The sequence below is a fragment of the Haliotis asinina genome, chromosome 5, assembly GCF_037392515.1.
Source record: "Haliotis asinina isolate JCU_RB_2024 chromosome 5, JCU_Hal_asi_v2, whole genome shotgun sequence".
Lineage (NCBI taxonomy): Eukaryota > Metazoa > Mollusca > Gastropoda > Lepetellida > Haliotidae > Haliotis > Haliotis asinina.
Window position 1 is genome coordinate 136,596 of NC_090284.1, and position 12,837 is coordinate 149,432.

Here is a 12,837-nt window from a genome sequence, read left to right on the forward strand (position 1 = left end):
ATGTGTTTGGGGTAAAAGGAAATATTCTCGCCCATGGGCCAAAATGTTTTTCGCCCATGGGTGAGATTTTGTTAAATAGCTCTAAATTAACGGAATTAATTCAAAATGAGTTGAATTTTGTGACATGATACTTATGAACATACTATCATCCATTCACAACCTCCAAACATGGGAAAAGGTGTATTTTGAGTAAAAGTAAATATTCTCACCCATGGGCCAAATGGTTTTCGCCCATGGGCGAGACTTTTTGAAAAATCACTCTAAATTAGCCGAATTATGTCAAAATAAGTTTAATTTCGTGTCACGACACTAATAAATACACGTTCATTTATTGCAAAACTGCAAAGCCTGGAAAAAAACATGTAGTTTCAATGACATTAATTATTCTCGTCCATGGGCCAATATGTTTTTCACCCATGGGCGAGATTTTTTTAAATCGCTGTCAGTTAGCAGAGTCAAGTCACAACAAGCTGAAATTTCTGTCATGATACATATTAACATTTTTTCATTCATTTACGACCTCCAAAGGATTTATTCTGGATGAAATTAAACACTTTCGCCCATGGGCGTGCCCATGGGCGAGCGAGTTTAAATTTTGAGTTTTCGAAAAAAACTTTTTTCATTTTTTCATCCTTAGCACATATACATAACAGCTGCCTGTTTAATTTTGCCAAATCCTTTGTGAGAGAGTGGCCACAGTGCTGAGAGTTTCTGGACTTTTGTGAGTCCAGAATTAAATTGTAACGTGTTCCAATAAATCCGACCAAAAGATAGTTTATTCCAATAATATTGTACAGTGGAACTGCAGAGGACTGAGGACTAATTTACATAAATTACAGTTATTAGTCCGAGATGTTACACCTTCAGCGTTATGTCTCCAAGAGACATACTTGAAACAAACAGATACATTTCACCTTCGTCATTTTAATGCATATCATTATTTTTCACCTCTGGGTGATAGGGCCACTGGCGGATCATCCATTCTAGTCAGACAAAACGTTATTCAAAGCCCTGTTTCACTTAATACTAATATGCAGGCTGTTGCTGTGAGAATTACTTTACATGTAGTGTTAACGCTATGCTCTCTTCATGTTTTGCCGTCTTCGACGTTTGCCAAAACTGATCTTCAAGCTCGATATGACCAACTCCCGAAGTCCTGTATTATAATGGGAGATTTAAATGGGCACAAGCCACCCTGGGGTAGTGTAACTACAAACACTAAAGGTAAATTGTTGGAGGACTTTTGTTCTGACAATGATTTATGTATTTATAATGATGGTTCCAGCACATATTTACACCCTGGTACAGAGACTTATTCCGCTCTCGACTTGTCCCTCACAAATTCAGAACTGCTATATAAATTCGAATGGCCTGTCCACGATGACCTCTGTGGAAGTGACCATTTTCCTACTATATTAAAAGCTGTAACTCCATCTGATGTTCCTCCATCATCAAGGCGGAATTTTTAAAAGGCTAACTGGGCTTTATATGAAACACTGTGTGCTGAAAACTTAAACCTGAACGTTTTATTGACGTTCCTGATGCTATTGAATGTTTTTCTGATGAACTGAATTCCATAGCTGATGAGTGTATATCAAAGCCCTCTGCAGTTCCACACATACGAAAACCATGGTTCACTGATGAATGCAAACTAGGAAGGCAAGGAAAAAAGCGAAACATTATTTCCGTCGCCATCCTATGGTGCATAATTTAAATAAATTCAAAATTTTAAATGCTAACGCGGCGTACTATTGAACAGAACAAACGCCAATCTTGGCAAAATTATGTATCCAAAAAGGCCGGGTGGGACAACTTAGGAATGGCCAGCGAGTCCTAACTTGACACACAGAAGGGAGCAAGCTACAAAGACATATTTTATATCATTGGAAAGATCTCGAGGAGATGAACACGAAAGGTTTATGTGCCAGTGTGTCCACGTGTTAATAAGCTCACAAAGTGGCTCTGAAAATGCATTTCTGCAGAAATTTCTGGCAGAAATTTTCACGTGTTAATAAGGAGGGCATAAATCATTGTTTCAAAGAGGCAATTACATTTTCGCGGGTATTGTCACTTTGAACACTCTTGCATTGTCGCATAGGTATTGTTTATCATCTCATCTGGTACGCTGGTCTTTTCGGGCATGTTGATAAATTCAAATTATGGATCACATGTCTTACATTGTTATTATTGTATGTATGTAGTATATGTCCGGTTTCACCTCTACTCGCCTTCAACCCATATCGCATACAAAATCAATGTGGGCTTATTAGGATTGGAAAATGCACCCCGGTACTTTTAAATTAATCTTTCACGACGTGAATCCACTAAGAGGTTACAACTGTGTTATAATGAAGCGGATGGGAATAATGCATAAGCCTTTTAAATTGTAAAAGCTATAATGAAATACGGTCAAATTCACACTGTAAAATTGTCTGGTACTAATAGGCGTTAAACAGGGAAAACGACATCATTTAAAGAAAGTCTATATTAAATTATATAACGATGGTGTTTAATCTTATTTAACTAAAATAATTCTGGTAGCGAAACCAAAATATCAGATCAGTTGATCACGCTAAGTGCTTATCACTTGGATTAAGCATGAAACTACCACTCACGCAGCAGTATCATTACTTATACTCTCTAATTTTGTTAAATTAAGATAATTCTGGTAGTGAAATAAAAACATTCTGCCAGATATTTCTGCAGGAAAAAAAATTTCTACAGAAATTTCTGGAGAAATAAAAATTTCTGCCAGAAATTTCTGCAGAAATGCATTTTCAGAGCCACTTTGTGAGCTTATTAACACGTGGACACACTGGCACATACACTTTTCGTGTTTATCTCCTCGAGATCTTTCCAATGATATAAAATATGTCTTTGTAGCTTGCTCCCTTCTGTGTGTCAAGTTAGGACTCGCTGGCCATTCCTAAGTTGTCCCACCCGGCCTTCAAAATAAATTCTCGGACACCCATGTCCAAGGTATGGAACATGGTCCATAAAATAAAAGGTAAAGGTACTAAATCTACTGTCCATCATCTCAAACATGGAGATGAATTACTTACTGATAAATCAGATATTGCGAATAGACTGGGCGAAACTCTCGCTAAACATTCTTCCTTTTCTAATCATATACCTAAATTTCAGCAATATGAAAAACAACAAGAAAAGAAAACTATTCATTTTAATTCGATAATGGGGAAGATTATAATGAAACGTTTTCTATTCATGAACTCCATACTGCTCTTGATCAAGCTCATGACACTGCTACAGGAGCTGATAACATACATTATCAACTCCTGAAGCATTTACCAGAACCCTGCCTACAAACTCTGCTAAATATTTTTGATGATATTTGGACATCGGGTACCTTTCCTCCCTCATGGCGTGACGCCATAGTAGTACCAATACCTAAACCTGGGCGTGATCATACGGATCCATCCAATTATCGTCCGATTTCATTAACTAGCTGTGTTTGCAAGACCATGGAACGCATGATAAATAATCGACTTGTTTGGTACATGGAAACAAATAACCTCACAACAGATATCCAATGTGGTTTCCGTAAAAACAGAAGTACTGTCGATCACTTAGTGCGTTTGGAATCATTTGTGAAAAACGCGCTGATTGATAAACAACACGCTGTGTCTATCTTTTTTGATCTTGAGAAGGCATATGACACAACCTGGAAATATAGCATTTTGAGAGATTTACATGATTTCGGTTTGCGAGGTCGTTTGCCTGAATTCATAGCAAAATTTTTAAATAACAGACAATTTCATGTCCGCGTGGGTTGTACTCTGTCTGATCATTACAATCAGGATCAGGGTGTTCCACAAGGCAGTATTTTGTCAGTCACACTTTTTAGTATAAAGATAAATAGTTTATCAAATGTTTTAAGCGATTTAATAGATGGATCTTTATTTGTGGATGATTTTAATATTTCTTGCCGTGATACAAATATGCATACTATTAAACGGCAACTACAGTTGTGTTTAAACAAAATAGATAAATGGTGTCTTGAAAACGGCTTCAAATTTTCTAAATCAAAAACCAATTGTATAAACTTCTGTCGTAAATACAGGGTTAGGGTTAGAGACAATGTTATGTCCTCATAGAGATCCAGAACTATGTCTAAGTGGTTCCCCTATTAGACTCAGATTAGCCAGGGTTAGGGTTAGAGACAATGTTATGTCCTCATAGAGACCCAGAACTATGTCTAAGTGGTTCCCCTATTAGACTCAGATTAGCCAGGGTTAGGGTTAGAGACAATGTTATGTCCTCATAGAGACCCAGAACTATGTCTAAGTGGCTCCCCTATTAGACTCAGATTAGCCAGGGTTAGGGTTAGAGACAATGTTATGTCCTCATAGAGATCCAGAACTATGTCTAAGTGGTTCCCCTATTAGACTCAGATTAGCCAGGGTTAGGGTTAGAGACAATGTTATGTCCTCATAGAGACCCAGAACTATGTCTAAGTGGCTCCCCTATTAGACTCAGATTAGCCAGGGTTAGGGTTAGAGACAATGTTATGTCCTCATAGAGACCCAGAACTATGTCTAAGTGGCTCCCCTATTAGACTCAGATTAGCCAGGGTTAGGGTTAGAGACAATGTTATGTCCTCATAGAGATCCAGAACTATGTCTAAGTGGCTCCCCTATTAGACTCAGATTAGCCAGGGTTAGGGTTAGAGACAATGTTATGTCCTCATAGAGACCCAGAACTATGTCTAAGTGGCTCCCCTATTAGACTCAGATTAGCCAGGGTTAGGGTTAGAGACAATGTTATGTCCTCATAGAGATCCAGAACTATGTCTAAGTGGTTCCCGTATTAGACTCAGATTAGCCAGGGTTAGGGTTAGAGACAATGTTATGTCCTCATAGAGACCCAGAACTATGTCTAAGTGGCTCCCCTATTAGACTCAGATTAGCCAGGGTTAGGGTTAGAGACAATGTTATGTCCTCATAGAGACCCAGAACTATGTCTAAGTGGTTCCCCTATTAGACTCAGATTAGCCAGGGTTAGGGTTAGAGACAATGTTATGTCCTCATAGAGACCCAGAACTATGTCTAAGTGGCTCCCCTATTAGACTCAGATTAGCCAGGGTTAGGGTTAGAGACAATGTTATGTCCTCATAGAGACCCAGAACTATGTCTAAGTGGCTCCCCTATTAGACTCAGATTAGCCAGGGTTAGGGTTAGAGACAATGTTATGTCCTCATAGAGATCCAGAACTATGTCTAAGTGGTTCCCCTATTAGACTCAGATTAGCCAGGGTTAGGGTTAGAGACAATGTTATGTCCTCATAGAGATCCAGAACTATGTCTAAGTGGTTCCCCTATTAGACTCAGATTAGCCAGGGTTAGGGTTAGAGACAATGTTATGTCCTCATAGAGATCCAGAACTATGTCTAAGTGGTTCCCCTATTAGACTCAGATTAGCCAGGGTTAGGGTTAGAGACAATGTTATGTCCTCATAGAGATCCAGAACTATGTCTAAGTGGTTCCCCTATTAGACTCAGATTAGCCAGGGTTAGGGTTAGAGACAATGTTATGTCCTCATAGAGATCCAGAACTATGTCTAAGTGGCTCCCCTATTAGACTCAGATTAGCCAGGGTTAGGGTTAGAGACAATGTTATGTCCTCATAGAGATCCAGAACTATGTCTAAGTGGCTCCCCTATTAGACTCAGATTAGCCAGGGTTAGGGTTAGAGACAATGTTATGTCCTCATAGAGATCCAGAACTATGTCTAAGTGGTTCCCCTATTAGACTCAGATTAGACAGGGTTAGGGTTAGAGACAATGTTATGTCCTCATAGAGATCCAGAACTATGTCTAAGTGGCTCCCCTATTAGACTCAGATTAGCCAGGGTTAGGGTTAGAGACAATGTTATGTCCTCATAGAGACCCAGAACTATGTCTAAGTGGCTCCCCTATTAGACTCAGATTAGACTCATTAGAAGCTAATTTTGTAATGCATTGTAAAGATAATTTTATACGGCGTTGTCAAGGAGGCTAAGTTCTTGGGACTTATTTTTTATTCACATTTGACCTTTTTGCTGCATATTAAATCCCTTAAAGCCAAATGAGTTTGTCTCGGTTCTCTTAGAACCTCTCCTATCGACAGTCTCTACGTCTGCCTTCTCTCAACCAACGCCGTATAAATTTATCTTTACAATGCATTACAAAATTAGCTTCTAATGAGTCTAATCTGGCATTTAATTGTGTCTTTAATCCTCTCTTTGAGGATTTGTATAACAAAAAAATCTTCCCTTGATCCGCCCCTTGGGCTCAGAATTAAGCCACTTCTTGCTGCTTCTAGCATTGACCTAGAAAACATAGCTCCTTCCCGTGTTCTTTCTTCTCCTCCTTGGCAGTTGGTTAGGCCACAAGTTGACCTAACATTAACTACATTTAAAAATCAGAAACGAATGAATTACAGTATAAACAAGAATATAATCAATTGAAACACAAATATCGCAATTATAAATCCTTATTTATAGATGAGTCCAAGAACGGTGGCACGGAAGCCCCATATTAACAGCTCTTAAATATATTCAAACACACCCTAAACGTAAACAATATATATTCTATTCCGACTCTCTTTCTTGCCCTCAGGCTATTAAAATATTTCTTGCAAACATCCACTTTTAATAGAAATTATTGAATTGTATAATGATCTTGCTACTGGCCAATATGACATCGTCTTCTGTTAGTTACCCAGCCATGTAGGAATCTCTGGTAACACACTGGCTGACCTTGCTGCTAAAGCAGCACTCAACAAATCTGTGACACTACTTCTTATTCCTTACAGTGATTACAAGGCCACCATTAGATCTTATATCCGTGATCTGATGCAAAAGAAGTGGGACACCCAAGTGGGTATCAATAAATTACATGAGATAAAACCTTACATTGGTTATACCCACTTGGGTTGTCAGTCCAGATTTGAAGAGGTTATTTTACGACGATGCCGTATTGGCCACACTAGATATATTCATGCGTACCTGTTAAAAGGTGAGGATCCTCCATTTTGTATCCCTTGTGATGAGAGAGTCACAGTGAAGCATATTCTGCTTGACTGTGTTGAATTCTCCATCATAAAGGATAAGTATTCTACAGTTAAAACAATGAAGGTTCTTTTTACCAGCATTAATTCTCATTTAGTTATAGGTTTTTTAAAAGAAATTGATTTTTGGTTGAATATTGAATAGTATGCTCTGTAAATAGATGTATTTTAATGATTGGTAGTTTGAATTAGTAACTTGAATTGTTGGTGGCTGTACCTTCAAAGGGGGTTGAAGTATTGTAAAATTATTGTCCTCCTGAGAGGGTACGTACGTCCACAAACAGTCACAGTAAATTTAAGTCTACCTGGTTTTTAATCGTAGTATTCATGTTCTTTTAATTTTGGCTAACTTTTCGTACAATCGCCAGCAGGTGACGGGATGGTGTAAATCCAACTAGGGTCCATGTAGGTAGCAAAGGTACTGTAAGTCACCATGGTCCCTAATGTGGTGATCTACCTTCTGTTGTTGGCGATCTATAGTTTGTTTTTATATTTTATTGTCTAAATAGTGTTATTAGTTTTAACTTCCCATGCTAGTTTTAATTGAAATTGTGATATTCTAGTTGTTTTACTGTCCTTTGTTGACAGATTTTACCACATGCATATATTTCATTTAAATGGTCTCGTCACGATATGGCTGAGATATTGCCGATGTGACATAAAATATTAACTCACTCGCTCACTCTTTCACATACACCTGTAATTCATGTGAGGGGAATATACTATCAGGTGAAATGTGTTTGCAAGTAATAGTGATAGTTTCATAATCTAAAACAAAATGTTAGGGTGTATTTAAGGTGTGTGAAAAATATGCCATATCGCCGATCTGATCTGATTCGCCATTGATGCTTGAGGGTTATAGTCCGATAACTTTCTTGTTGATCTTATTATTTGAAAGGGGTTTTAGATCGCTTTGTGGCAGTTTTACACTTTATTTTAGAGGGAAGTGTGACAGCGTCAGTTAACATTCTGTTAATGTCCATTCCAGTCCCCACATGCAATAAGATATCTGAATTAATTATTAATGTATACAAAAATGTCCCAAAGTTGATCTTTCAAAAGGACAGCTAATGTTAACACGTGTTCTCGCGATACTTTTGCGTTCTTTAACATGTTTTGGGAGGGAAGGCCGCGATGTACCATTTATTCTTTCATTCATTCACATAATTCTTGCTCTCAATTCTTACTATAATTCATTCATTCATTGTAAAATTCCGACTGATACAATAAACTGGCTGAAGTTCCATGAGTTCTGTCAAACACAACTGAAGTTGCGCTGGGAACGAACCAAGTCACTGTGAGCGTTGGAGCATGACGGGGCACGCGTTAATTGGTACAAATGGTAATGAAAGCAAGCGAGTGACCTATCCCTGTTGTAGAGTATCCCTGCTCCCAGCTTCTGAAATATCACCCAAAGAAGTTGAAAATGAAACGTGTACATCTATTTTAAAGGATACGATTTGACTTCAGGGAGATGAAGTGTTATGTGTAAAAACCTGTCCATGAAGGTACACAGAAGGAAATAATCCTTGTGTTTCAATCTGCAACAGTTTTGATGTTTTCTTTAAATAATATGGCTGATCTACTGTCATTTCACTTTTCTTCCAAAAATGTTAAACATTTGAAAATTTGCTATCATTTTACAAACTTGAGGTATGTATTGTTATCATTTGTAACCGTGTTTGCAGACTTGATTAAAAATCCAGTCTTTTAGTGAAAATAAAATATGCTGGAACTATTTAGAGGTCTGCAAAAAAGTGTAGTTACTTCCCTTGTGCGCACTAATTACCTCCCTTCGATAGAATGGCAGCCTGTTCTCCAAGATCATTTGACGACTAGTTTGGAGTAAATGGATTGAAAAGTTCATCGTTTTCCTCGGCACTGTAGACTCCCTAGTTGTGCACTGACTAAGTACATTAATGTGACATTTGAGAAAACTAAATTACCTGTGTGTACCTACAATGACAAATGGCACATGTACTCATCGCATGACGTGTGTCAGATCTCTCTTACTCGTGCTTCCATGGAATATTATTGACGTACATTTTGAATAACGTTTTGAACTAAACAGAAGGTTTTTTGAGGAAAATGTCCGTCTCTCATCCACTGTTGAAAATACTAAAAGGTTAGTAATCATCTAAGAATGATTTACAGGAAATTTACACTACTGTCAGTAATTGTGTGAGTGTTTACATGGGTTCCTTGCAAACCAGTTGTTGAGACTGTGCAATGATATGCGTTAGTCAGTTCAGAAAGTCACACCAGTAAACTCCTTCAAATGACAAGATGAATTTGTTGCATCCTGTGGGTTATCAATAGAATGTCTTGATACATCTGCATAACCGGGTGTCAGGTGTTTTCGACCATGTCAGGAAATACGTATTTATGAACTTTAATATCATTTAAATTATTTATTTTACTAACACTTAGTGAAAAAGTATATGTACATCTATATGACACAAAAATATCAAGTTTTCCTACCAAAGTAGCTTTGATGACATCATATTAGAGAACTCATTGCTGCTCCGCAGATCTGTACATTTTGTATGTGTCTTTAATGATGGGCCATATTTTTTGCTCCGCACTGTGAGAGAGTGTTGTGATTGGTGTTATCTGAAGCCCTATTGACATTTTACGAGCGCCTCATGCAACTTCACCGTATCCATTGGCATGTAACTCTAATCTTGATGAGTAGTAAATAAGTGACTGATGTGAGTCGCATGTTGTGTTATGTCTGCACGCTACTAAGAAGATATACGGTCTTTTAATCAACGTGAAGCATTACAACATTGGCGACGAGTGATGACAATACCCTTTGTATCTATTTTGTCTCATGACATACTTGGGTTAAGGTATTATTGATTGTTATTAACTTTGAAACTACTCGCATTGTTGAAACCACATGGTACAAGATGGCGGACTCACCGGACCTTGAGAACACGGCACCTGCACCAGTGAATGTTTTTGTACATGAGTCTAGAAATTTGAAAGTACCACCTTTTGTGCCTACTTTTGATCAAATAACGACGGAAAAGTTGTGGGAGGACTGGTTAGAATCAATTGAAAGAGAATTTCGATTCTTCAAGGTAACAAGCCCCTTTGACAAACGTGATGCACTAATTATATATAGAGGGAAAGAAATAGGCAGGCTTGCTAAAAACCTACCAGATCCAGATGAGGGGGATGCTTATAAGAAACTTACTAATAAATTGAACAGTTTCTTCACACCAAAACGCAACAAACACCATGCAAGATATTTGTTTCTCAAAATGAGGCCATTGCCAAATGAAACCACATACATGTACTATTCTTGACTGTAGGAAAAGGCAGGGCCATGTGAGTTTGCTACAAGTACTGACGAGAGAATATCGGAACACATTATTCAAACCATTGACAACAAAACGCTGATTCCAGAGACAATAAGTACTGTAAAATCATTTATTTTCGCGCTGCTTAATTTTCGCGGAAACAGAAAAATTGACTAATTCGCGCGGTTTAATTTTCGCGCATCATCAAAGTACAGAAATCACGAGAGTATAACACCGGTAACTGTAAACTGTAAAGAAAACACTGACCCTAGCTGTCGTCCTGTCACCTGCCTAATTAGCTGGGGAAACATGGGCCTTCCGCTACGTTGAGACACGCAATGGAGCACTGAAGAATCCATGTTGAGATTTGCGTAAGAAATCATTGACCTATGTGACCTCGACCCATGACGCGCTCAGCCAATCAGCTACTCAGAAAGCTCTGTGCATGTGTACCAGTATTGTCAAACCACTACATGCGCAATGGATTATCCAGACCTACGACAACATATCCAAGAGGAAGGATTTAATCCGAAGCGGATTTCGCCAAGCTGGACTTTCGGACTAATTCACTAGTAGCAGGTGACCTGACATTTTTAATTTAGTAAAGTCGTGTGTATCGTGTCAATCAGAGACACTGAAAATGACGTGTGTTGAATCAACTATTTAATTTGTTTTTATGTATCTTTTTGTTTCACTGAGTCATGAATGAATGACGTGTGCTTGTAGTCAAATTACTAGCAATACAAAACTAAAACTCAAAGCTCTTCGTTTGTTTTTATTTCCACAATTTATCATAATTATTCGCGGAGGTTTTATTTTCGCGGATAATTTTTTTGCGCGAAAAGCGCGAAAATTAAACCCCCACGAATAATAATGATTTTGCAGTAAGTCATGGAATTCATCACAGTTCTTAACAGAAGCATCCCAATTAGAAGACGTGGCACTGCAGATTAACCAGATGAGGAATGACACACAACACACACCACCATCTGCAATTCACCAAATTTCAAGTCGTTATAGATCTAAGAGGTCCAACAGTAACAAACAGTACAAGACACGTCCACACAAGCAGTGCACTTATTGTGGTGGGAGTCATGCACCAGGTAGGAATTGTCCTGCATATGGGAAAACCAGCAGTGCATGTGGGAGAGAAAACCACGTTGCTGCCATATACAGGAGAGGTCGGGACACAAGTGACAGAGAGTTTGCAGAATGTCAGAACAGTAACAGTAAGAAGAGAGACAAAGTAAAGAAAGTGTCAGAACAAGAGACAGAGAGTGTGAGTTCAGATGATTTATTTTTCGATCAAGTCTCAGAGCACTTTAATGTGAAGATAGTGAAGAAAGTTTTGGACAGAGATAGCAGTAAACTGATACTGGTAATACTTGATGACGTGAGTGTACTCACAGAACCAGACTCAGTCGCTGAAGTCAACATGATGGATGAACAACAGTTTAAATCTTTCACAAAGAGAACTCAACACCCACCAGTACTTAGAGCCAGTAACTGTGAACTTAGTGCACTTGAGAAGAAACTCACAGTGAAAGGAGAATTCAGGACTGTGATCAGAAACAAGACATGCGGCATAGAGGCAACAGTTGTTGTGGTTAGAGGTCATCTTAACTCTCCTCCACACATTGGCTGGAAGTCGCTGATAAAGTTGGGAATGATGAAAATGTCACCTGAAGGTAGTTTTCAAGAGAAGAATGACTTGAGAATCAAGAATGTTACTTCAACAGAGAAGTCTACGCCAGTTCAATAATTCCTAGAAGAATTCAAACATGTTTGAGGTCATCAGACTATTTCGAGATCCAGTAACCAAGAATGAGATAACAGTAACTCTCTCAATGGAATCTGAAGCTATCCCCATTGCACAAAAACCACCTCCTGTACCATATTACCTACAGAAACCATTGAAAGCTCTGTTGGATAATGGCGTGAAGCATGACTTATTTGAGAAATGTCAAGCAGACCACCTTATCTCATGGTGCCCTCCTCTTGTAGCACAGCCCAAGCCTCGATTTACATCGAAGAAACCAGAAGAACTCACTCCCGACATGATCAGAGCCAGCACAGACCTTCGAGTTCCCAACAAGTATATGGAACGGAGTAGAATTATTCAGGGACCCATCGTTGAGGATTTTACTCACAAGTTCCATGAATGCAAAGTGTTCTCTAAGCTTGACCTTCGCCAGGGTTACCAACAACTAACATTAGATAATGCCTCCCGAGATGTCATAACCGTCTCAACTCCATGGGGAAATTAGACCGAAAACACTTCCTTTTGGAGCCAGATCATCACAAGAAGTTTTTGATGAGACCATGTACAGGATATTCCAGCTCCAGATACTCCAGCATAACAGCACCCTTGAACAAGAGCAGGAAGGAGCATTCGGGAGGTTAAAGCAAAAGATCACAGAAGAGAATATAGTAGCCTACTTCAATCCACAGAGACCTATTACAG

The 12,837-nt window shown here is 38.6% G+C and overlaps 1 protein-coding gene across 5 annotated transcripts in view; it reads left to right on the plus strand.

Annotated features, from left to right (window-relative positions):
- Nucleotides 1-8,844: 8,844 nt before the first annotated feature.
- LOC137284447 (uncharacterized) overlaps nt 8,845-12,837 on the plus strand; it is a 133,392-nt gene continuing 129,399 nt past the window's right edge. For 4 of the 5 annotated variants that reach the window (XR_010956904.1, XM_067816251.1, XM_067816252.1 and 1 more), the window contains exon 1: nt 8,845-9,190. Coding sequence is in view for 4 of the 5 variants with exons in the window: in XM_067816251.1 (XP_067672352.1) it covers nt 9,154-9,190 (37 nt within the window). In the remaining variant the exon portion in view is untranslated. The remainder of the gene's footprint in view (nt 9,191-12,837) is intronic. The other variant, XM_067816249.1, reaches the window with a different exon arrangement.